Raw genomic sequence first — 27779 nt, 5'->3', positions numbered from 1 at the left:
GGTGTAACAACTTTTTAGACGCCATTGCGACAAAATATTTTTGCAAGTGGTGTTTTTACGCCACCCTCACCACTTTTCCAAAAAGGGGGCGAGGTGGTAGGTGTTTGGCTAGCTGCAAATTTATCTTCATGTTCGCCAGTTTTTTGGCGCAAATGACTGCCGGAGGATTTGCCTCATCATCCCCGTCAGCGCAGGGGATCCAATTCTATGGGAAAAGATTCAGTATAAATTGTCATTTATTCATTTAAAGAGGACCTTTCACCGATTATTACCCTTTGAACTAACTATACAGACATGGAGAGCGGCGCCCGGGGATCTCACTGCACTTACTATTATCCCCGGGCGCCGCTCCGTTCTCCCGTTATGCCTTTCGGTATCTCCGCTCACTAAGTTATAGTAGGCGGAGATTCCAGTCCCTAAGTTATGGTAGGCGGAGTCTGCCCTTGTTCTGCTCTAGCGCTGGCCAATCGCAGCGCAGAGCTCACAGCCTGGGAGGTTATTTTCTCCCAGGCTGTGAGCTCTGCAATGCGATTGGCCAGCGCTAGAGCAGAACAAGGGCAGACTCCGCCTACCATAACTTAGGGAACGGAGATACCGGAGGGCATAGCGGGAGAACGGAGCGGCGCCCCGGGATAATAGTAAGTGCAGTGAGATCCCCGGGCGCCGCTCTACATGTCTGTATAGTTAGTTCATAGTGTAATAATCGGTGAAAGGTCCTCTTTAAACCTCAGTCCATTCTAGGCTTAGGAGTCATGTGGATGGTACTACACAGTGATAGACAGCTGTCTTTGTATGCACCGTCATCACCGGAAAGACCACCCTCATGACCCCTAAGATCAAAATGAGAGTACATTTAAATGAATAAAAGTTAAATTTAATCTTTTTTTTTCTTTCCTTAAAATGATATGCCAATCTGCTCAGCTTCTCCTGCTCTATAACGTGCAGCCTGCAGATTGCACTGCATTTTCAATGTGACAGGTCCATGTTAATTCAAGTCTTCTCCCCCGTTCACACCCAGTGCTGCATTCACATTTGAATTCTGCTTGTTTTCTGTACAGTCATGTTTAGTTGTGTTGCAATGTGAGCAAGGTGGTGTTTGACAGAACATCTTTTATGGTGTGTAAAGCTCCAAATCATTTTGTCTCCGGTTAGCCATCTGCTCAATTTTGGATGGTCTGGTCATTCATCCCTTGTTACTAGTATTGGCTGGTTGCCCTTAGAGTGAAAATTGCGCCCCAATCTTGGCTGCAATAAGCATTATGGATTTACAACACTATATCACTCCATGGATGAAATATGTCCATTTCATGCGATGGATGTTTCTCATCTGTACCTCCAGTTGAAGTTGTTGCCTCTGAAGAGCACATTACAGAATTATGTGCTTGCTTGTTTTTCTGCCTAAACAGTACACCTGAGATAAGTCATCTGAAAAAGCTGATTTTGGCAGTTTTGATTAGCCATTGTTTTAAAGAGGACTTGTCACCTATTCAAAAAAGGGAGATATTTAAATATTCTAGATGCTTCTCTGAGAATGGCATACTCATGAATATGTCCCCCCCCCTTCATTTTGCAGTAATGTCCCTTGAGATGTTTGACACTATACATGTAACTCTGAGTTGACTAGTCACAGAGGTTTAGTTGGTTACTTTTCTTGTTTGCTAGCGGAGGCTTCTTTCCACTGTGACATTTTCCATCACACAGCCTTCCGATGCAGCATGATCTCATGACTTCTCGCGAGATCACTCTATACCATAGCTTCTGCCAGGACAGCATAGTACTCAGACTATAGTGAGACACCGTCACAGAGAAGAGTCTTCTCTGCAGTGGTTGGGCTCTTCTCCGCTGCGGCATCTCACTCCATTCTGATTGAGAGGCTGCCCCGTCGAAAGCTATGGTACAGAGCGGTGTCACAAGAAATCCCACTTTTCATGAGATCACACTGCTTCAGGAGGCTGTGTGATGGAGGTCGTCACAGTGTGGAGAAACACCCCCTAGCAAAGAGAAGTCATTTAGATGGACAGGAGCATATTTATAAGTAAAAGTGTGCAATCTAGAATATATACATAGCTCACTTTTTTGAATTGGTGACAGGTCCTATTGACATTAGAGACGACAGACTTCAATCTGCTGTATCTAAAAATTATTAATCTGATGAACAAAGAGCCAGAAAACAACACAGCTAGAAGAGAACTGAAATCGGATATGTATTCTGTGTTTCTGTAAGGCCACATATTGGGAGTTATACTGAATGTTGCCAAGTCTTGCTAACTTGCAGGTTTAGTGAGTGGCTGTTGCCTCGTGTTTACATGTGGTTGTAGCTGTATTACATGGTGTTTGCTTCCTCTAGTTTGCACTGTAGTTCCACATATACTGTATAATTATAAATAGTCATTAGGTGCTCAAACTATAAATAGTAATTACCTTGTATATTCTGAAAATAGTAATTATATATAGTAATTATAAGTGTAACCATACTCTACCATACAGTGTGTGAACTAAAGAGATACCAGCACAATGGTTCAACTAGACTTCCAGAACCCAGATTAGATTTGTTTTCTATTATCACTATTATAGTTTATGACAATGAATTATCAATGTATTTAACTGACCCTTTATTTTTTATTTGGAATGGGTTTTATGTATGCCTTCTCTAATTTCAGTCTTACTATCCCTGTAATCCCAGTATCATCCTGGAATGCTTAATATGACCAGATCACTGTATAGTTTAAAATCATGCAAACAAGAATAATCCGCCAACAAGGCAGTGCAGGTACACAGGAGCAGAGCATATAAAAGAGAATGTACCTGTAGTACTGCTTTATCAAAAATATTAGAAGTCAATTTGGAGTTCTCTGACTGACATAAATGCAATTCATCAGGTGCTTGAAGCGTAAGGGGGATGCCTGTCTTATCATTCATTGATTAAGATGAAATGTCTTTTTTTTTTGTTATATAGGAGTATTACTAAATGACGATCTCCAACAGCTGCACTTCTGTGCTATGGTATACACCAGAGATCAGCAACCTTCTGCACTCCAGCTGCTTTGAAACTACATCTCCCAGCATGCACACTTGTTCAGCTGCACTTGTAACTCCCATAGAAGTGAAAGGAGGATTCTGGGAGTTGTAGTTTCAGAACAGCTGGCGTGCCGAAGGTTGCTGATCCCTGGTATACACAGTTCAGTATTTTTGGTGGATCACACATGGACCCATTTATTTCAATGGGTCTGCAAAAAAATATATAAAAAAATGGACAACACACAGATGTCATCCATGTGCTATCCACAACTGTGCAGCCAGGCCACAAATAATAGAACATAGGACAACATTTTTTTTACAGTGGGTCCCACAAAAATTGATGAATACACACGGACTGCACCTGTATTTTGCGGACATTTGCAAACCGCAAAAAGGATATGGTCATGTACCGGAGGCCTTATTCACATGGTTGCTGCTGAAGAGCCTCTATGTTTAAAATAAAGGGAACACTTTGGCAAATTGGTGGCAAATTGGCACATTTTGGTAATCTAGGGTTCCTACATTTTTTTTACGACATGCTGAATAAGTGGTGGGGTTTAGCAAGAAGGGGTGAGATTTCACTGGAAAAGAGTGCATTATGACGTAAAAATCTGTCTCAAAGTAAGCCAACTAGTACTTGGTATAGAGTCAGAGAAAACGTGCATAAGATACTCCATCCTGCCTGAGCCTCTGTGATAAATCTGGTGCAGGTCTAGACACCCTTCTATGCTTGGCCACCTTTAGGATTTGTAAATCTGGGCCTTTATTTCAGTCAGTCGAAACAAGGAAAGAGACATTCTGTGAAGGCTGTCCGCTAAAGATGGTTCCACAGCAAGAGATAAGCAGTGTCTATGTATCATCAATCATTTCTGTCTAATCATCAAGATTTAATATCAGAATGTTATACAAATATTATTTAGGGAAAAGCCAATGGAAAATTTTGATTTAGAATAATAAAGATTATTGTGTGGATAATTACGAGCTCACAACAGATATGAAATGTAAAATAAATATGCTCCACCAAATTGATTTTTATGCAATTATTTTCAATTATTTAAATGTTTTCACATCATTATTTTTATATAATTATTTGCTGCTTTGTAGTTTATAATTAAATGTTTTTGATTCAATTATTTTCTTACTCCTTTAAAGTATAGACAACTTAACATGAAATATAGATTAGCCACATAGTAATCAAAAGAAATACAGAATAAAAACATGACATGCATTAATGACTAGAAGTAGAATCTCAAGGACTATTGTATAATTTTACATTCTTTATAAGTACAATGTACAATATGTCATATAATAGGTATATACATACACATAACATAATAGCATATTGTTATAAAATGTATATCATTGTAGGTCTTACGTTCTAAAATAATTACACAGAGGTCTTTTGTAATAGACATCTGCTCCACCATAAATGTTTGATTTAAATTTTGTCATGTTCGGTTGATAAATTAGATATATCCGTCTAATTTTATTTGTAATGCATTTAGCCATAAGTGTGCTCATTATGACAGAAAGCCTTGTCCATTATCCAGCCCCATCTGCCAAATAATTTTTCAGTGTAGTGTTACCGGCTGCTTGAATTCATGCTGCTGTGAAAAAGGTTGTACATAATAACCTTGACTTCAGATGGCTGTCTATCATTTTGGCAAATTTATTTGTTGCAATTCAAAATTATACATTAATGTGAAGGTTAGCATATTGATTTGGCCTCGAAAGAAATAGCTTGCTTTTCCTCTTGCCAGTGGTGACTAACCAACATGTTTCTAGTGCTTTGACCTGCATTAGAATGTAAAACAGTTCTGCAAAATTCTAATGCATATTCAAAGTCAAAGGGTGGAAATAATTCCACATGGCATGTACCGTGTCCCTTCATTTAGCCTTAAAAAAGCATTTAATAATCCATATAAACCTGGGAGTGCAGGTCCTCAGGGGCGGGGTATAGCAAAGGGTGTGGCTAGGCAGGGTTGCTGCCATACGTAGGAGATGGAGCAGAATTATGCTGCCAAGCAGACCGCAACTCAGTGATATTAATTGTTGAAAATTGACTGGCAGTTGCTTGCTTACTGTTCATGGGCAAAACCGTGTGGCCATTAACCATACGTAAGCTACTGCCAATTTTTAACAATTACTGACAAACAGCCGCAGCCTGCAAGACCGTATGGATTTAACCTGCATTGCGGCCATGCCTGCCCTATTTGGCTGTACCCTAATAAAAAGTGTCCTCATGCATACCATCCATAACCATGCTTATCAATTTTGCCTAGAATATTCCTTTAAGTGATAAGGGGAGTAATGTTTGTCGAGAAGTATGTGACAGATTTATACAACTGTCTAAAGGAGAATCCGCCTTTGTTTCTCATAGCAACCAATCACAGCGCAGCTTTCATTTTTCAAAAGCACTGTAAGAAATGAAAGCTGTGCTATGATTGGTTGCTATGCTGTGGCTATAATCTGTGTAAATCTCCCGGAAAGCATTTTTTTTTGCATTTCTGGAGCAATTCACTGGTTTTTAATGATCATATTTTCTCTGCGGTGATTTTCCATTTTCCACCTCCCACCTAGAGTTCAGCTCACCACCCGCCAGGGGGTCAGTGAATCGTTAGGTGGGCCCAGGCTCATGATTGAGTCTAAGGCAGGGGTCAGCAACCTCCGGCACTCCAGGTGTTGTGAAACTACATCTGCCATCATGCACACTTGCTTCGCTGTTCTATGAACTCCCAAAGAAGTTAAAGGAGCATGTTGGGAGTTGTAGTTTCCCAACAGCTGGAGTGCCAAAGGTTTCAGATTCCTGGTCTAAGGATTGAGATGTGCTGAATTCTTACTTGCCAACACAGCATTAGGTAAATTAGAGTCCTGGGAACACCCCAAACTGGAGGGGCAGAGCTTACTCAAGCCCCACCTATTTCCGGTCCTGGACACCGTGTTTTTGCACGAACTGTAGCTGAAAATGTGGGAATGTGAATCTTCCATTCGAATGAATGTGGTCCCCTTCAACTCATGAAGCATGTTAGTCTGAAGTTCATTCAGAAGTTGTAAGTCCATAAAACTCATCATCCGAGCAGATTGAGTGCAGCGATAAACATTTAGACTCCACACTCCTGTACCATATTTGTAATTTCTGTGATTATAATGAGTAAAGGGCTGACTTCTAGCTTCGTGCAATAAAACAGTATTTTAAGTGCAACAATGACATTATCATTTCCTAACAATAAGCCATATTGCTGCTTTTCTTTTATTTGCTATTTATATTCTGGTTTTATGAGATGTTTAATTTGATAAAATAACTACGTCTTCAATTGTATGTCAGTTTTATTAACACCGAATTAAAGTAGTTTTTCATGTTGCATGAAATGGCACAAAGCAATTAGAAGCTCTGTCTACCAATAGCTAATGGGAAACTGTAAATTACAAACTTCTTTGTCATTATAAATCTACTGTATGCGTTTGTTGCCAATAGATTGTACTTTGCAGATGTCATAAAATCTAATAGTGTGCATCCTGCTATTACCTTATCTCTGCCTGCACCCAGAGTGGAGACATGTCTCCATTGATTCACGTTTCTCATAACCCCTTCCCTTTCTTGTACTGTTAAAAGGCGATTTTATATTTGTTGTTTCTGCTCTTAGCCAAACTGTGCGTCTTCGATTTCTCCAACTGGATAGCTGTACTCCTGAAAACCACCAGTCGATGATGATCCAATAATGTATCTATGTACGAATGTGTGCCGGTTCACTGTAGATTCTTTTTGTGCTTTCAGAAAGCCTGTTCTGTCTTTTTTCCTGCACTAACTATTCTTACATGGGTGATTATTCTGACTTTCCATTTTTTTTTTCCCCACCAGAAATCGCCCCACTCTTGTCTGTGGCCTGTATCTGGTATAGCTGCTCAGCCCTAATGAAGTAGATAGGAGAGAAATGTAGTACTGGACACAATTCATAGACAAGAGTGACAGTATTAAACCCTTTTAATGTCATGCGACCCCCTTAGGGCTCATGCACAAACCGTATTATTGTTCGGTGGGTTATTTTTCATTTTAATTTTTTTAACAAATCGATCTCTGATCCATTTATTCTTATTGGAGAGATCTGTGTGCCTGTTCAACAGATCTCAGCACAGGTCCTATGGGGGTGAGAAAAAGACGAATGCACACAGAAGAGGTTTTTCAATGTCCTGTTTTTTTGTGCTAACCAAAAATCAGATACAGCCATGTGCATGAGGTCTTAAAGGGGATGTGACGTTGAACATGGTGCAGGCAGATAGGAGACGGTCCTATCAGTGATTGACAGCTCTCTCCTTATACACAGTCATAATGGGAAGGTTGTCAATCACTGATAGGACCGCCTCCTTGACTTCAAAGCCCAGAATGAGCAGGAATTTAAATGAATAAAATACTAATTTTACTGAATCTATTCCCTTAAAACTACATATCAATCTGCTCAGCAATTCCTACCCTATCACAAGGTGCCGGTAGCTTACATTCCTTTTTCACGGTGACAGGTTCCCTTTAAGGGTACGTTCAGGTGATGGATTAAAATCTGACATATAATTCGGCAACAGGAATTAGAGGTTGTATCCTCAGGTTTGTGTTGGAGATATGCTGTGGATGTGCTGCAGATTTGTACAAGAATGTAACCCTTTTGTCATTCAGAGGGGTTAATCTGTGTTTTCTTCCTAAAATAAGTGATAAACCAGTTATTTCTGTAGAAGATTTCATCTGGTTGCGGAAAATCCATGGGATGCAGATTTAATTCAGGCACTTCATCTGCGCCCAATTACGTGTGCAATACAACACACTTGAACATAACCTAACTTGGGTCAGCAACCTCCAGCACGGCAGCTGTTGTAAAACTACAACTCCCAGCATGCACCCTTGCTCAACTGTCCTAGAAACTCTCATAGAAGTGAATGCAACTGGAGTGCCGAAGGTTGCCAACCTTTGCCCTAACTGATACTATTACATAGATTCAATATTGTAGTTATCTATTCTTTTTATTTATTTATTTATTTTTACCTAAAGGAGGAGATTTACAAAGGAAAATGTGTAAAAAATTATGCTGTAAATTATTATACAAGGCATGCATTTAAATTCATGATGTATTCTACACACTCTTTACCACTGCTTCAGTAGTCTTCAAATAGTGTCTAGAGAAAGAAATGACTAATGCTCCAAATTTAGTAAAGTAGTGTGATAATTGTTAGCATAAATTCGGGGACGTTTTTGGAAGGGACTGATTCACCTATATTTTTTTTCTGCCAGATGAAACCAGATAGCAACACATATCCTTCTCCTCTATTTCTGATTGCAGACTTTGTATTTTGTTTCCTATGCCTAGTTATGGGGGCTGCCATCTTGCCTGAGCTGCTCTTAACAACATTCACAGATATGCTTTACATCAGACACTATGGGCCACAATAGACTGGAGGGGTCTCATTCTATTGGAACGTTTTCTAGGCGTGCAGAGGTTATTTCACAACCAATGATTAGATAAGCTGTGACATTGTGTATCTATCTATCTACTTCCCTGTCTATCTATAGATATATATCGAATGCGGACCCATTCATTTTCTTCTGCATCTGCCCGTCCGTTCCGCAACCCCGCAAAAAATATAGAACATGTCCTATTCTTGTACATTTTGTGGAAAAGAATAGGCATTGTTCCAGTAGGTCCGCAACGGGTGGAACACGGACATCACACAAACGTCATCCGTATTTTTTGATGGATCTGTGTTTTGCGGACCACAAAATACATACGTTTGTGTGACTCCTTATACTGACACATCACAAGAATGCTTTGGCAGCCTCTTCCCCCAGTGTATTGTACATCCGATTCATCTTGACATTATTTTCAGACACTTTGCTAACTAGTGGACTCGGGACCACATATTATTCAATGCATTTACACAAAAATGGAGCTCATACAATAATAAATCTGGCCCATAATTGTAATTGTACATTAGCCATGAGCTGCCATAAGGAAAGTAAGGTGAGTAAATAAGTTACAATTTGCCATCCTGCATGTCTCATTTTGTTACCGTTTTACTCATTTGTATCTTTATGCATCCATGCTTTATTTTCCTCCCATTGATTTTAGGATAGCTGACATAAAGCAGACGATGAGTATTATTTGTGAAAGTCGTAAATCCTCCACATCTGCCGTGACAGAGATGCATGCGTTCAAAGTACAAATAAACTTACTTAACTTGTAAGTGGAAGGAGATTCTGTACATGTACAGTACAGTAATTTGTTTAGAAAATTGTGACTTCTCCAGTCTGTGAGCTGCGGAATAATATAATGGTTCTATCAGTGATGCCATCTGGCTAAACCAATTGTTGCTGCAATTTTAGCTTCTGAGAATTGCATCCTACTGTATTTTAAGTGAAATCACTATGTTGCTTACAATCTGTAAGGAGATCTAGGGCAAAATGGAGAAAAAAACTGTTTAGCGAGAAAGCTACACATCCTGTCATCAAAACCCAATTAAGCTTCTGTACGATGCTAGAATACATAAAAGATATTATTTTCAAACTTTCTACTTTCACTATAAATACCATCTGTGGCTTTACATTATGGGCTGTTAATATACTCTACAGTGACGATGGGCGCTTTGTACAATCGCTTATATCTCTGTATTAAGCCGGAGACTCTCATCTCTTGCAGGTTATTTTTATGCTAGGCAGACACTTGTGAAAAGACATTTACACATAGATGGAGAAGACATATGCTCAGGTTACAATAGTTTATCGTATCCTATAGTCGTTTATTTAATATTTTTCCCATGATAAAACCTATAAGGAGGCTTTCCCACATGTTCAGATTTTAGGTGAAGATCCTGCTCCAATATTAACAACAAATCTGATAATCCACATCCCATGCAGACAAATACGTAATCCAGCTCATAGCAGAAAAATGAATCCATGCTGCTAAAGGCATCCCACTTATTTTAGCCAAGGGTTCGCCCCATTGAATGACATTGGGGTTAAACTCTGTGCCAGTCTGCTGTGGATCTGCTGCACATCCACTGGGTACACACCGACATTTGAACGTGCCCTAAGAGGTTAGCAAAACAAAGACGCGGATCTCCGACTGTCAAAAATACCACTCAGCATGCAGAGGGTTGTATCTTCCATCAGCTGAGAGACCATGTACATATATATTCATTCTAATAGGAACTATCTATTACAGCCATGTACTGTATATTGTAAGCTCTTGCAGGTCCTCTCTCCCTCAGTACCAGTTTGTTAATAGTTTCTAGTTTTTTGTATTTTTTTTTTAAAGTATATTTGCGACCCCCTCTTGATGTACAGCACCGTGGAGTCTGTAATAATAAAATCCCTGTGTGAGTGCACGGTGTCCGTGTGTGTGTCACCAGTTTTGCTCTGGGCATGCGCGGAGTCCAATCAGGACACATCGCTCCATACGGACACAGCGCTACACACAAGTTTCCCTGCTCCTACCACAGCGGCCATGAAGGAGATACAGAGTGCGGAGCATCCCCCCCCCCCTTTCAAGATGGCAGAGCGGCAGCGGGGTAGAGTGTTAGCTGTAATGTCCAGCTAACACTCTGCTTGAAACGTCCGACATCGGTGCTGTGGTCCGTAGGGACCGCTGTATGGAGGGGCTGTATGTAAAAAAACAAATAATAAAAACTGTGCCAGAACAGCCATTTTTTTTGTTACCTTGCCTCATTAAAAGAGTAATATATATATATATATATATATATATTTACACACACACACAATGCACAACTACCTCTAGCAAAAGATTTCTATACTGCAGGAATAACCCTAATAATAACACGCTCCCCGCACCGCTCACACCAGCGAGCCGAACAATCAGGACATGGCGCTCCACATGCTACCTGCGCGCCGGCAAGCAGGTCGGAGAGCCACCATTTCTGTTAGTCAGTCCCAGCCGCCATTTCCGTTCGTCAGTCCTAGTGCTGATGCAAATTTTTATTGCGAATATTGCCACTTCGAGAATTTACGAATATCTAGAATATAGTGCTGTTTGGTGAATAAATTACACGTTTTACGCAAGGAAGTGCCGTGGATTCTCTTGGATTATTGTTATTTTGAAGTCTTTGATCGCTTCATCAGCCGCTGGCACCCGCCACCAGAGTATACTGCTGTGCTGTTCACACTTGCTGGAAATAGTGTAGAATATAGTGATATATCTTCGTAATTGCAAATATTCTAGATTTTTTTTTCATCAGTGCCCATGATCCCTTACTGCTTTTTGCTTGTGGGCCAATGAGAAGGCTGCAATATCTTTAATTTTAGGAGTAGTGTTGATCACAAATTTTCGTATCACAAATTATTTTTTATCACAAATTTTATGATTGCCGATTTTTGCAGTCAAGAAAATAATGACTGGATATCACGAATTCTCGAATATATGAGGAATATTCACCCAAATATTCATGAAATATCGCAAATTCGAATATTGCCCCTGCCGCTCATCACTGGTCAGTCCCAGCCGCCATTTCTGTTCATCAGTCACAGCGCTATCAGCCATATAGAGAGGAGCCCCTGTCAGCAGTCTGACCCACCAGTCACTACCAGCAGTCTCAGCACCAGCAGTCAATGCCAGTCGTACAGCCAGCAGTGTCAGCCACCAGTCAGTGCCAGCCATATCAACCATCAGTCAGTGCCACCAGCCACAGCCACCAGTGTCAGCCACCAGTCAGTGCCGGCAGTCTCAGCCACAGCCAGCATTCAGTGCCAGCAGTCTCAGCCACAAGCCGCAGCCAGCAGTCTCAACCACAGCCACCAGTCAGTGCCAGCAGTCTTAGCCGCAGCCAGCAGTCTCAGCCACCGCCACCAGTCAGGGCCAGCAGTCTCAGCCACCAGCTTCAGTCTCAGCCACAGCCAGCACTCAGTGCCAGCAGTCTCAGCCACAAGCCACAGCCAGCAGTCTCAGCCACAACCAGCAGTCTCGGCCACCAGCCACAGCCACCAGTCAGTGCCAGCAGTCTCAGCCACAGCCACCAGTCAGTGCCAGCAGTCAGTGTGGTCAAGTTCCCTTGCCAGTTAATATAGACTATTACTACTAATGTTTATGCACCACTGTTTTAGCGCCCATTATTGTAACAGGCTTAATGTCTAGTAAATAATAATAATAATATATTGCTTTGTTTTAGTAATTACGTGTTGCTTCAAACAAATGTTGCATTTATCATTAAATTGACTTCTTTTTCAATGTGCTGACACAATTGCGCTGGAAAGGGTCTAATATGCTGTTCACCCTTAGATACCTTAAACAGGTTTTCCAGTATTTTTACATTGATGGCCTATCCTAAGGATAAGCCATCAATATCTGATTGACACCCGCCGATCAGCTGTTCTGCTGTAGCTCCAGTCGGTACCAGAACTACACAGATCTGTCCATTGTGCAGTGAACCAAACTGGTTACTGCAGAGCTTCTCACATTTACTTCAATGGGAGCAGGATTGCAGAAACTAGCCCCGTCCACTACACAATGTAGGGAACAATGTATCTGCTGTGTCAGATCAGATATTGCTGGCCTGTCCGGAGGATAGGCCATCAATATAAAAGTTCTGGAAAACCCTTTTAAATTCTTACAATGTCAGAACACACAAAGTAGAAAAAGAAATGGTGGTGCGTGAATGTAATTGTTTAGCAGGGTAGTTTTAGAGTCTCTGAAAAGCTGTGTGACTGGTGTCTGCTACTCTTGTCAGTTACTCATAAATGACTAGATAAAATATAAAAAATATACCTGAACAAGTCTCCGACTTTATATTTCTAGGTTTTCTGATATCAAAAAGATCTTTTAACATGTTTAGGAAGATGGGCTCATGTAGTGATGAGCAAAGTATTGTAAAATTCGATCTGGCTGCTTCGACGAATTAGGGCTCTTTCACACTTGCGTTATTGTCTTCCGGCATAGAGTTCCGTCGTCGGGACTCTATGCCGGAAGAATACTGATCAGGATTATCCTAATGCATTCTGAATGGAGAGTAATCCGTTCAGGATGCATCAGGATGTCTTCAGTTCCGGTACGGAACGTTTTTTGGCCGGAGAAAATACCGCAGCATGCTGCGCTTTTTGCTCCGGCCAAAAATCCTGAAGACTTGCCGCAAGGCCGGATCCGGGATCAATGCCCATTGAAAGGCATTGATCCGGATCCGGCCTTAAGCTAAACGTCGTTTCGGCGCATTGCCGGACCCGACGTTTAGCTTTTTCTGAATGGTTACCATGGCTGCCGGGACGTTAAAGTCCTGACAGCCATGGTAAGTGTAGCGGGGAGCAGGGGAGCAGTGTACTTACCGTCCGTGCGGCTCCCCGGGCGCTCCAGAGTGACGTCAGGGCGCCCCAAGCGCATGGATCACGTGATCACATGGATCACGTCATCCATGCGCATGGGGCGCTCTGACGTCATTCTGGAGCGCCCCGGGAGCCGCACGGACTGTAAGTATACCGCTCCCCGCTCCTACTATGGCAACCAGGACTTTAATAGCGTCCTGGGTGCCATAGTAACACTGAACGCATTTGGAAGACGGTTCCGTCTTCAAATGCTTTCAGTACACTTGCGTTGTTACGGATCCGGCAGGCACCTCCGGCAACGGAAGTGCATGCCGGATCCCAACAACGCAAGTGTGAAAGAGGCCTTACTTCGTCACAAAGTGCATCTCTTTGTAAGTAGTGGGAGCAAAGACAGGGAACGGTGCCCACCGTCATTGAACCTCTCAGATGTTGCGTTCATAGCTGATTGTGGCATCTGATTCTGACAGTAATAACACAGTGTAAAAAAGAAGAAATCATTCTTATCTAATCCATTTGATTGGCACGAGCCGACTGCCGCCATCTTGATTGAAGATCTAGCGTGAAATTTCACGCGGCCTGTGGTGACATCATATGTCACTGCGCACGGGATTTCATGTGAGATCTTCAATCAAGATGGCGGTGGCCAGATTGTCGCGATCAAATGGATAAGGTAAGTATAATTTTTTTTAAAACATTTTTTACCGCCATTCAGGGAAAATTGATTTGCTACCAGGAAGCTTAAGAAAATTAATTTTGCAGCGCATCGAATTTTCGCTGAAATAGGCTCATGCATAAGACTGTATAATAGATCAGTATTACCAATACAAGTACTGTACCTCTTTGTGCTTCCGAAAAAAAATTGGCATCTTGCAATACATGCAGTCTCACCTAAAACTGTATGGGACGCCTAATAAAGTGGCACATAGAATTGCTACAGATTTGTAATACATATACCACTATTTGCATGAAATCTAATGAAAACATGTAAAACCTAGTAGGGATGAGTTTGAGGACATCTGAATGTTCCACCAGTGTATAAGATATCATAACTGAAAACAAAGATGTAATAAAAGTACATGGAAATATGCATCCAGTGGCAATGCATATACGAGATGTCTAGAAGACAGGCGTGTTGTGTCTAGATTGTTATGTTGCTTTTTTTACTCTATTTTCTGCAGCAGCTTTTAAAACTTAATTTCCATTTGTGCAAAATGATTCGGGGCCATAAAGCTCTTGTCTGGCTTTTACTGACGACTATCTTTTATTCAAATGTTTGTTTGCCTATGTATTTGTCTGACAAAAAACCCTATACATTACAAGTAAATGAGAATTTTAGCCAGTACTTGAATACGATAGATAATAAATACAGTGTTTGTCACAGAACTGTACCGTCCGATAGCAGGAGGAAATTGCTGGCGTGAATGCGTATTTTAGCAATTCCACATAGCCATACCATAGCCAGACATATGTATACATTGATGTGCCCATAGATTTTAAAGGCTAAAGTTATGCAAAAAGGGTATCCATTCATTCTGGGACATTGATGGCATATTGCTAGTATAAATCCTCAGTGTCAGATAGGGACCTGCTCCTATCTCCAGAATGGGACCCCTCCATAGTGAACATAGAGCAGCTGCGTGTGTGCAACGCAATGAGAGTTCCATAGTGGTGAAAAGCAAGGGGGCCATGCTTGCCATAGCCAAGTGCACTGAATGGAGCACAAACCGTGCATGTGAGGAGTGCACTTCTTCAGTTCGGGGGACCTTTTCGCTAGATAGGAGCAGGTCCCAGAAGTGGGACCTGACCTAAAAACAAATAATGTTTTAGTGTCTCTAAAGTATGAGAGCCAGTATGAGAGTTTTTTTTATTTTTTTGGGCGATTGTCTTAGGTAGGGTATCATTTTTGCGGGATGAGATGATGGTTTTATTGGTACAATTTTGGGGGACATGACTTTTTGATCGCTTGCTATTACACTTTTTGTGATGTAAGGTGACAAAAAAATGGCTTTTTTGACACTTTTTTTTTTTACGGTATTCACCTAAGGGATTAGGTTATGTGGTATTTTTAGAGAGCAGGTTGTTACGGATGCAGGCATACCTAATATGTGTACTTTTTTTTATTACATTTTTGTGCATTTAACACAATAAAAGCATTTTTAAAACAACAACAAAAATCATGTTTTAGTGTCTCCATAGTCTGAGAGACATAGTTTTTTTTTTTTTTTTTGGGGCGATTGTCCTATGTAGGGGCTCATTTTTTGCAGGATGAGGTGACGGTTAGATTGGTACTATTTTCAGGGCCATACGCCTTTTTGATCGCTTGGTGTTGCACTTTTAGTGATGTAAGGTGATAAAATGCCTTTTTTTTACACAGTTTATTTTTATTTTTTATGGTATCTATCAGACGGGGTGGATCATGTGATATATTTGTAAACCTAGTAGTTTCGGAGGCGGCGATACCTAATATGTGTGTTTTTTCTATTTTTTATTATAAAATCAGGGGAAAAGGGGCATTTCTTTCTTTTTCTAAATTGATTATATATTTATTTTTTTAAACACTTTTATTTTTTTTTACTTTATTGCTCTCCCACTCTGGGAATTCAACTTTTGGTGGTCTGATCCCCTCTGCAATGCATTCCAATACATCTGTATTGTAATACATTGCCTGTTAGTGGATTACACAGTGAAATACACTAGCAGGTTGCCTAGGAGACGCAGCCTGAGGCTGGATCTTCTAGGCACCCGAAGAAGGCAGGTCCCAATGCCGTGCAAGGCATTGGGCAGCCTCTGCACGGCATCAGGCTGCCTTGTCATTCAACAGGTCCCCGCCACAGCTGCGCAGGGATCCAATGCGCTCCTTCACCGCAAACCACTTCTATTTTGCGTTCAGCGCTGACCGCGGCATAGATGTAAACAGCGATGTCGGCGGATACAGCAGGGGCCCGGCTACCAGGAACTGCCGGACCCCTGCAGTGATCGGGCAGGCTCAGCTCCTTCACCTGCCCGATCACCCCGCCGTGCATGTATGGCGGAATGCTTTCTGGCACAGCTTCTCCCACGGCATTTTGCGTTAAGGGGTTAATTAGCATTATCTTATTTCAATTGACACAAAGTTTTCTTAAATCCATAGTAAAATCAATAGTGGTAAGGGGGAAGGATGGAAGGAGAACGAGGAGGAAAGAGCTGCAGTGAGAGAGAGAGATACATACACACAGATGCTGCTGGTTTCAGTAGGTGTTTTACTTCCTCACTCCACTGTTGAATTCACGGCAACACTGCTGACATTACTGTTGTATAATGACCACCATGCTGCTATTGTTTCTGTGTCTGTGAGGGATATGGGGGAGCAGGATCTCCTCTTCTCTCCAAGTTCAATTTATAGGAGACATCATAGCAGCTAGTCTCCACTCACTCTGGAGCTGAGCTCAAGGATAACTGACAAATAGACATAGAGCATGCAGAGGGGAAACTGGTGATAAAGGTTGAATATTCAGTCATATAATGGCCAGACATGTTGCTTTTCCCCCAATATACACTCATGACAGCTTATTGTGAAAAGTTATCTAAAATGACAGATATGCTTACATTTTTTTATAGAAATTTCAGGGTCTTTTTCTGCTTCTTTTACTTATATCAGAGGATGTGTGAATTAGTGGTTAAAAGGTGACAGCATATGCATGATAAGGTCAGGCGTGAGGCATTCCCCAGTGACGCTGTACGGCTCCATACTAATGAAATATGCCCTCTATAAATTTAGAGTGTGTTCTGTTATTTGTGATAGAATAACAAAGTAGGGAGAGGCTATAATATGATTCAGTAATGCTTAACGTGTCATTTTCATTTTCACGTTTTGCTGCCATCTGTGACCTAGTGATAACCTGCATGTTTGTTATGCATAAATCCCATTATACTTTTTCATAGTTTAGCGTTCCCGTGGAGTTACTATACTACAGTGATGTTCCATATCAAGTAACAGACAAATGAGCATTAAAATAGAATACATTTCATGTAACTCATCACTGTACATGGATTTTTTTTTCTCCTCAATCTAAATTAAAAATCTCAACCAAATCCAACAATAAATGAACAGAGAACATTCACATAAATATTCTTATTATGAATTGCAGTAAAATATGTCTATTATTTTATGATATATATACTGTGTGTGTGTATATATATATATATATATATATATATATAAATAAGTAATCCACGGCACTCCAGAAAAAGTAAAAATAAATGTGACTTTAATTCACCAGCGCAACATTTCGGTCCACACGCTGGAACCTTCCTCAAGCAGTGACAAACATAGTGGGTATAGCAGCATATATATAAGGTGAACAATTTACAGCATAATTAGTGTAATTAAATAAAAACATAAATAGTATAACTTTCAAATATAGCATAGTGTCCATAAGTGTATATCAATGTTAACATCATTTATAAAAATTCATCTGATATTCAAAATACATGTGTAATAAATACATAAAATGCATAAAAATATAATTAATACACAGGTGGAGATAATTCATAATTTGTGCTCAGATGAAAAAACACGTGATTATTAAAAACATATTACAACATAAGGCAGTAGTGATTACCTCAGCAGACATGAGGATCTCGGCGTGGACTATGCACGACTGCGCATGTGCGACGCGTGTTTCCAACTTCCGCCCATTTGGAATGCATCGTTGGAACACACACGTCACTTCCTCCTCGGGACGTCATCAATAGAAGCGTCCCAGGGAGTTAGGTCGCATACATGGATCGACATGTTTCAAATCACGTGACCAGAACTCGTGTAATACAAATCCTGGTGAGTACCTGGTAAATAACCCAGGATCCAATCTAGTCACATGATCGGATCTGTCAGAAAATGTAATTGCAAGTCCCTATGTATTCCTATCTCATGTAGATGCCCCATCCTATTGGACCATACCAACAATAAAAAGCTAAAGTTACAACTAGGGCAAAAAATGTGGAGCGTGGAATCGCAAATTAAAGAATATATTATGTGATTAATTTACATATAGATGGGAATAGAACCAACCTTGCTATACCACATAGTGAGTGTGGAAGAAAAGCTGGTAATGACAACAGTGGTAGCCCCTAAGTATAAAAAGCATGGGGCCCACCACTATCTGTCAATATACTATCCCATATATATGTATCTCTCAGGGCAAAGAGATCAGTCTGTCCAAAGAACCACTATGTCAATGGAGTCATTTGACATCAAGTCACACTTCTAATGTGACCTTAATGTCTCTGGGGGTGGCGCTGGTTATCCAATATCTAAAATGAGACAATCGACCCACCAATTGCCACCACTCTCCATATCTGACACTATGTGGGTACGTAGGGTACATATGTACCGCCCTTGTATCCTATCCCCAATAAAAACAGGAGTCCAAAGTAGGATTCCACAATGTCCCACATAATTACCAAAGCATTAAGCACAAAAATGCACACTAGTTTTCTATTTACTTACAGTAAGATAGGTATTATAGTACAGCTCAGCCATTTAAACATATTAGCATTAGTAAGTACAAGCTCATAGTCACTGAAAATCATTGAAGGAATATTTTAAATGCCCTTTAATAATAAAGGGCAGATCAGACCTACAGTACGATATATAATGTCTAGTGCAGGTTAAACAGGTGCATTACACAGAGATTCTCTCTCGCAGATGGAGGTGCAATTTATCTGCAACTTTTCCATGCTCATCCCAGGTCTAAATTTGTGGGCGTAGCATGTGCGGGGAAGGGGACAGGCTGGGAGGCCTGTGTCATTTACCATTTTCTACTCCTGTTTAAGGCGTAGAAAATGTTCTAAATGTAAGACATCTCGGAATCTGTCTTACAATTAGAACTGGCGCTGGATGCGCCACAGTTATAGAGAGGCCTGTGCCTCTACATAACTTTGGTGGATCCTCTGCCTGCTAAGGGGCTTTATTAAGACCGGTATCTAAAACGCCAGTTTTAATAAATGTGCCCCAAAGTTAGCATAGAGCCCTACTTTTAAGTTCAGAGTGCCATTCTTTCAATTGTACCTTCTGATGTATGTCCTATTGAAAAATTCTCTATAAAAATGCATGAGGGTGTGATCTGCATGTTGGTACCACTATTGTATTGATAAGCAGGGGCGGACTGAGAACATAAAGTGGTCTTGGAAAAAATACTAAAAGTGGCCCTGTTTTGTAGTCGGGTCCAAATTGATGGAAGGCAGGGCCAGCAATACCATATTGTAGCACATTATACCACCCAAACAGAGCTAAATACCACAATCCATCACAAAATACTGCTGCCAGCAGCACAAAATATATCCCCGGAAACTTCCACCGGCTGGTCCTGAGGAGGGCCCAGATGACCCCTAGGCATCGGCCCACCAGGAAATTTCCCTGCAAGGTCTATGGCCAATCTGCCCCTGTTGATAAGTATAAGGTTATCATCATTGCCTGCTAGAGTTGCATCAGCTTTTCATGGTATTATGATGCTGTAAAGCTTATTAGCTGGGCTATTTTCCAGCCTCTATGTTAATGCTTAAAAAAAGCCATAAAAGATAGTCTGTGTGAACCTAGCATAAGGCATGTTTATAAGAAATATTGCCTTGCTAGAAAATGTAAACTCCACTGGCCAAATTAGATAATAGCTCTGTGTAAGGTAAGAGACTATTGTAATGATTTAGGTGTTCTGCCTTTCAGTACATAGATCTGGACACATGTTTTAAATGAGGATATAATAGGTCTCATGTATCTAAACTGTCTTACAGAAAATGTGGCTGCCCATGGCAAATAATCCTAGTTAACTTCTTTTCCTATTAAGTTTAGAAAATAAAGCTGAAATCCAGTTGGGTACTGTGTCCAACAAGGCCCAAGGACATGAGAACCAATGAGTATTTCTAATACATCACTATTTCTGGCAGATCTTTAAATACCTGTGAAATACATATTAATTGAGGAGATTTATCAAAATGTAAGCAACATTCGGATATACATAATGGGTCTTAATACTGGACTCCTGTTCTGTGGTAATCTATGGTTACTTGACCCGTGAGGAGTTGGAGTCCTGTGACCTTAAAGGAGTTGTCCTTAGGTAGGTCATCAATATCTGATCATTTTTTATTCCCCGCACCCCCACCGATTAACTGTTTGAAGAGGCCAAAGCATTCCAGTAAGTGCTGCTGCCCCATCCAAGGCCAGTGACATTACATTTATCAGTCACATGGCCAAGGCATCTCGGTTCCTTTCAAATGAATGGGCCTGAGCTGCAGTACCAAATACAGCCACTATACAATGTACAGTGCTGTACTTGGTAAGCTGTGAGGAGGCTGCAGTGTTGCAGTCTCTTCAAACACTTGATCGGTGGGGTGCCAGAAATTGGGCCTCCACCAATCAATTGTTGATGACCTTTCCTGAGGATAGGCCATCAATATCAAAACCTCAGAAACCCCTTTATTATGAAAACTAATATGCAGCTTCATTATGGTAATCTGAATATGGAATAATACAGGAGGTGAAGCAATTGCTCATAGCCGTCAGTGAGATACCAGCTCTCATTTTTCCTTAGGACTCATTAGTTGCCATAGGAAACCACTTTACTTTCCACTTTGAATTTTTCACTGGTATCTTTAAAGACTTTTTCAAAACATTTGTGGTTGTCATTTATAATATGACAGTGGGTGTTTTTTTTTTTGGACCCTTTCACTAATCTCGCGTGTTATAAAATGAGTGGAAGTGAAAGTGGGGATATTGTCACGCTTGGGTTAGAATGATTGCTTCTTATATATAATGAAGTGAATTTAAGATGTTCCCTAAGTACATTAACAAAAGCTAACTGCAGCTGTTTATTTCACTGTGGAACATAAATGGTGATGGCATATTGTGTTCAATGTAATTTCAAATGTAAAAAATGTTAACAAGGAGGACTGTAGTACAGCAAAGCGTATCAATTATTCACTTCTAGCTGAAGAACACAGACCATAGCATACTGTTCATTTATTTTTACTTTAATGCATTAGAGGATAGCATTCAGCACCATTCTTACAGAGAATAAAGCCGAAGCCATGAGCTATTCATCATTCAGTTCAGTTCTACATAAAAAATATCTTTGTTTATATTAATTCATTATATACAGAACATAATATAAAACTAAGTCTACCCAAACAGCAGATAATGAAAAACATATCATAGTGACCGCTTTTTATAATGTATGCAGCACATAGAGGAGATCATAATATAGCAGCATGGATTATAAAATCATCACTAGAGATGAGCAAAGTACCGTATTCAAAAATTCGATTTGGCTGTTTCATCACTTCTTTGTAAGTAATGGGTGCAATGACAGGGAGCGGTGATAGCGCTGCTTCCCATCATTGAACCCCTCAGATGCTGCATTCAAAGCTGATCGCATCATCTGACAGTAATAGCACAAAATAAATAAAAATTAAATCATACTTGCCTTATCCATTTATTCGTGAAGAGTCGGCTGCCGCCATCTTGATTGAAGATCTAGAGCAAAATCTCGAGCGGCCCGTGATGACGTCATGGCATGGTATGTTATACGTCACCGCGCATGGGATTTCATGCGAGACTTTCATTCAAGATGGCAGTTGGCCCGTTGCGAGCAAATGGATGAGGTAAGTATGATTCGCTACCACGAATCATGAGGAAATTCTGCTTTGCTGCAAATTGAATTTTCCCTGAAACTCGTGGAATTTGTGGACTTCTATTTGCTCAACACTAATGATCACCTTTGCTCATCAGGTTTAGTCTGGAATCAAAGCTTTTATTCTTCAAACTACAGTGTATGTAACACAAATGTACTGAACAAGGGAATGCATTGCGGCTCCTCAGCAAAACTAACATGGGGATAGCCTCCTTGAACAGTACATATTATTCTACCTACAGTATGCACCTTCAGCCCTCTAACACTATCTTCACCCCTCAGATTGTCATCACTTCTGGTGAGGAGGTGGTATGTGGAAACCTCAGGTTGGTTTCAGGTGACAATTTTTGTATCTGCTGCAGTATGATGCTGAGCTAATTACAACCTCACAGACCTGATAGATTTAGCCTTGTGTCATTCGTAGGCATATTAGCAACGATATACCATATATAGAGTATTCTCTTCAAGACTAGAATAGGAAGCAAGAATTGCAAAAGATTTCATGAACTTTTGGTGGCATTTTTGTAAATTCCTTTTGTTCAAAAATACTGGTTCCAGAAAGTATTTTAAAATCTGTAGTAACGTCCGTGTTTTAAGTTTTTGGCCTTTTGTAGCATTTTGGGGCCTTTATGGTTTGTTTATGGTTTGTTGAAAATGCAGCATTCTCTTTGTATGGCTTTTTTGCAATTTTTCATCCATTCATCAAGAAAGCCAGGACAAACTCCTGTACAAGCTTTGTAACAAAACTTACTAGAGAAAAATGCCCCCCCCCCCCCCCCCCCCCCATCTAAAATGACCACTCACTCAAATAATCGACTAAATCTGTCTTGGTCTTCCAAGACAGACCCTAAGCTCACTGATGGATCAGATTACATGCTGCCCATAGAAGTCTATGGAGACAAAGGGGGGCGAGGGAAATGCTGCAGAGAGACTCTGCTCATAGACATGCTGTTCATAGAACACTATATAGAGAAGCTAGAGGGATGATGAAGAGGTACCAAGTGAAAGAGAAGCAGGGAGAAACACCAAGAGAGACTGCTGCAGATAACAGCGTATTTACACAAATTGCGTCTGTGTGTTGTCCATGTGTACAACTGGCTTACATGGAGATCACACAGGCTCAGAGAAGTAATTTGTGCTATTCACAGCTCAAGGGTCTCTGCCATGAAACTCAGAACTTGTCCTATATTGCTCCATGTCTCACAGAACGTGGACCTGGCAACTATTGAAGGCAATTGTCTCAGACGATTTGCAGGTCGGACTTCCACAAAAATATACAGACCTCACTGCTGTGTTAAAATCATCGTTTGTGGCAGGCACAATGTGGATGATTTTAAATAAAGCCCTGTGAATACGCACTAATGGTGAGATTTCTCTCTCACATCAATACTCCAGTACTTCTTTATGCTTTCTTATAAGGTGGTGGTGCTGCTTCTGAGTGAGAGTTTTGCGTGAGTAAGATGGAGTTTTCCCCATGTGCGGACTACAGAAGGCATCATAGAAACTAGTTATCTCCCACTAGCCCAGGGACAACTGAGAATTAGAGAGAGACAATTACTAACATATGCAGCATAAAAGTCATATAATGGTCCAAAATTGTTTTATTTGTGGTAATAAAAAAAAGAAATTGTGACGGTTTTATAAAAACTCAGAAAAAGTGTGCGATTAGGAGCCTATATTCTAGTATGGTTCAAATAGTCATTGGAAGTGATTAGGAGAAAAAAGATACGCTGTGCACTGTGCCTTATTCTTGCCCCAATGTTTGAATGTTGTTTGGTCTGTTAAAGTCACCTTTTTCTTTTCTCTTTTTCAGAGCAAGAGGAGTGTGTTAATTGTACAGATGAATGCAGAGTACTCGGTCATTCTGACAGGTGTTGGATGCCACAATTTCCCACAGCAAACCAGGTGGAAAATGCAGATTATCGCACAAATCTCTTTGTTCCAACTGTTGAAGCTCACGTTGAGACTGAGACTTATGAAACTGTAAACCCCACTGGGAAAAAGACCTTTTGTACATTTGGAAAAGACAAAAGAGAGCACACCATTCTCATTGCCAATGTAAAACCATATTTAAAAGCCAAGCGTGCCCTGAGTCCTCTTCTGCAAGAGGTTCCTTCTGCATCTAGCAGCCCTACCAAGACATGCATTGAGCCTTGTGCCTCAACTAAGGGACCATTGAATGGCTGTGAAATAAAATCAGGAGTCTTGGCAGAAACAACCAATCAGTACCTGTCTTCTGATAGTCAGTACATATCACCTAATAAACAGACAAAGGACCCTCAGTATATTGCATCAGACCCCATGGCCCATGTGTTTGCCGATGTACACTCCAGAGTGAGCCGAGACTCAAGTGAAATGGACGCTGTCTTAGATCATCTGGAGCATTCAAATCGTGATTTGGGCCGAGAATCTGTAGATGCTGAGGAAGTTGTGAGGGAAATTGATAAGCTTTTGCAAGACTGTCGAGGAAGTGAACCAGTGGCTGTAAGAAAATGAGAAAGACGGAGAGGCTATCATGGTTGCCTTTGTCGAGTAAATACAGTTTTCCCTTGGAACAGCACATTTGCAGGGGAGATGGGAGATGGATGCTGCTCTGTGGCTCTAAGTGAACATTTTAAAAGTGCCCCCAAACTCTTGTACTGTTTTTTTGTTATTAAGATTACACTGGCTTTATTTTGACAAAAAATTCTATTGGGCGCAATCAAGGAAAATGTGTTGTAGTGAATATTGACAATCTGTTGTATAAGGGAACAGAACTCGGAACTACTTGTGAAGTTGAGCAACTTCCTAATGTAGTTGATGTGACTTTTCATTTGCTGAGGAAAAAAAAAACCCATTGATTAACAGGGTTGACTAATTTCTGTGTGGATTTTGACAAGCATCACTAGCTTCTAATTAAAGTCCTAACTAATTTTGCTGTAGTCCTAGCGGCACCAAACATCGACACCCATTTGTGGTAAACATTTCTATATAAATGAGCGACATTCCAAAACATTTCAGTACAACAAGTCCGTGTCATGTAGTTCATTTCCATGCCACACATAGTAATATATAAACATTATATAGTCGATTTCTTGTGTCCTGCACTAGCATAAGCTAATTCACTTTATGTCAAATGAAAGTGTTGAAAATAAGAATTTTAGTGTCCAACAAAAACCTACAGTATATTCACACCTGAATATTGATAGAGAGAGAGAATTATGTTTTTCGACCTCGAATAATGTGGTTCTTACAAAAGACCATTGAAAGGTAAAATGTCCAAATAGCGACATCCTTAAATTTTTTTATTTTTTTTAAATTAATTTGTGGACACTAAAATTTGCTCAGGAAAGTAAACGTCCTATCCATTAAAGCAAATATCACATCACCATTAAATGTGCAACTGTAAGAAGATTTAAATGTGTTTACATCAAAATGGCATATTTTTATGATTTATTTGCAATTTTAGTGCATATGAGCCAAATCGTTGAGTGTATAAGAGCTATATTGTGTATTTTATTAAATTAATATATAGTTGTGTTGCAAAAAAAAAAAAAAAAGGAAAGAAAAAAATATTTGGGCTTATATTGTAAATGGCAAGTGTTGCCTCGGTAGCTGTCGAACTCTATGAGTTTTTGTTTTCCTGTTTCCTCTTCCCCCCGTGGAGTATGGGAAGCAGCGCCTCAGAGCTAAGTCTCTTGTTACATGTATGGTCTTAAAACTGCAGTAGTACATAATCTGTTCAAAATGTGTTCAAGTGGACGGTCAGAGCAAGGTGAGCAAGAAGCAAACATGTTCTTCAACCATGCCATTGCAAAAGTTTACATTTCCCATATGAGGAAACCAAAAAACAAACAAAAAAAACTAAAAACACAAAACATATAAAGCCTTAGAAACTTTTTTTCTTCCCATACTGGCACCGATTTTGGATCGTATCAATAGCACCATTTTAGAATTTTAAAAGCAACGGATAAATATAGATCTTCATTAAAACACGTTCACACACAACTGAAAACATCTAATGACTTGTTTACTAAATGAGTTGTATTAGATTAGTAAAAAAGGTTTTTAGTTTTTTTTTTTTTTTTAAAGAAACCGCATCACCTTTGTCCATAGTCTTGCAGATCAGCTCCATTGATAAAAGCTTGACTGCAATATTAGACACAACCATTTCACAGAAGTGGTGCTGTTTCTAGGGGGAAAAAAAACTGATCCTTTGCTTATGATCCAGAGCAACAGTGCCGCCTTTGTCCACAGGCTGCAACAGGTATTGCATCTCAGCCCAACTGAAGTGAATGCTGCAATGCAATACTAGACACAAGTGGTCCTGCTCCTTGGGAAAAAAAAAAACATAGAATCTTTGTTTCTAATCTGGAACAACCCATTTGAGGTGTCTTTGATGGAGACTTGACACATCGCTATTTAAAAGGGCAAACATTAAATTACTCTAAAAATTATTGCATTGCTGTTTCATTCAAGATCTCCACCAACGCCCCAGTTAAATAAGCCCCGATGTCATGTTTACTAAGCAGCGCAGCTTCCATCAGGCGACTCAGAAATGCATATGCTGTTAGGCTCCATTGCGCATTATGAGCAGTCGTATGGAAAAGCCACACTTAGCAAATGTGTGCCATAAAGACGCAGTAGACTAATACTAGGATTTATCTATGAAAATATATGTGAAATCATATTCTTGTGTCCAGAGACATTTCTAAAAGATATAATTTTAATAAGTGCACGTTCCTTTGTCTTTTTAATACATCTTTATAAAATAAAAATAAAAATACAAGATTTTTATACATATGATATGCACAGACACATGCTGAGCGGATCAAACATTACTATCCCCTGTGTAGATTATGTACCATGTATAAGAGATCTCCCTCCAAAGCTGGGAAATATGAATGCGAATTTGGAGTTAAATTGAACAAGCTGGTGTTATAATGACCATATAAACCCGCCGACAGGTTTAATACTGGCATTATCATAATTCTATGTCAAACCATTTCTTTGTACTAATTAAAAGTCAGAACATGTACTTGTGGGTCTGTGGTTGAGAATCTCATGTCTTTTCATTCGTCCAGGAAATGTCTTGTGACAGCGGTTCATTGTCAGTTGTCTACTGGCTGCATTGCATTGTTAATTGTATCTCATTTTCATGGTACGAAGGGTACTGCAAACAACCTACTGCGCACAAATGCTGCATTGCTCTACATATTTTGGACAATTTATGTACCTAAATGTGTTGTCTATGTGTTCCGCAGTGTTCCTTTTCGGCAGGAGGGTGAAGCTTTGCTTAATACCGTAGCTGAAATTCCACAGTAAAATCAAATTCACTTCTTGCCTCTACATACTTATTTCAGTAGGCAATGATAGTTAATGGAATAAGTCACAGTATGTTTTAATGCTTAATATGCTGATTTGACAAAATATACAAGTCAATGGATTTCCTATACAAAAGCATGTTTCCTTCTGGGTTGTAAAAAGCATAAGTTGTCCAACGTTTCAACCAAATCACACTGAGACGTTAGACATCCGCTAGAACAGCCGTGCCATTTTTACGGCTCATCCCTTTATTTTTTTTAACACTTTATGTTTCTATTTTATCTGACTGGATACTTAAGTTTACTGGTATTTTGGAAATTGTGGTTTGCTTCAGATGGGTATACCTTATAAATGACCATAGTAAAATGGAGCCAATCATTCTAATGACAGAGGCTTACATAAAACATCTATTAAAAGCAAAGTTTAAAAGAAAGCATAGTCACTTTTTGTTAAAATCCACTGGTTTTATTATAGTCCTGTAGGTCAAGTGT

The 27779-nt window shown here is 40.1% G+C and overlaps 1 protein-coding gene across 4 annotated transcripts in view; it reads left to right on the top strand.

Moving 5' to 3' along the window:
* Positions 1-27200, top strand: part of PCDH17 (protocadherin 17) — a 208350-nt gene extending 181150 nt beyond the window's left edge. For 3 of the 4 annotated variants that reach the window (XM_040425385.1, XM_040425386.1, XM_040425383.1), the window contains exon 6: positions 23798-27199. In XM_040425385.1, the coding sequence (XP_040281319.1) occupies positions 23798-24480 (683 nt within the window). In that variant the 3' untranslated portion in view covers positions 24481-27199. Of the gene's footprint in view, positions 1-23797 lie in introns of all 4 variants that reach the window. The other variant, XM_040425384.1, reaches the window with a different exon arrangement.
* Positions 27201-27779: the final 579 nt, after the last annotated feature.

The sequence above is a fragment of the Bufo bufo genome, chromosome 3, assembly GCF_905171765.1.
Source record: "Bufo bufo chromosome 3, aBufBuf1.1, whole genome shotgun sequence".
In the NCBI taxonomy this organism is placed as follows: domain Eukaryota; kingdom Metazoa; phylum Chordata; class Amphibia; order Anura; family Bufonidae; genus Bufo; species Bufo bufo.
This window is presented reverse-complemented; position numbering and strand designations above follow the sequence as displayed.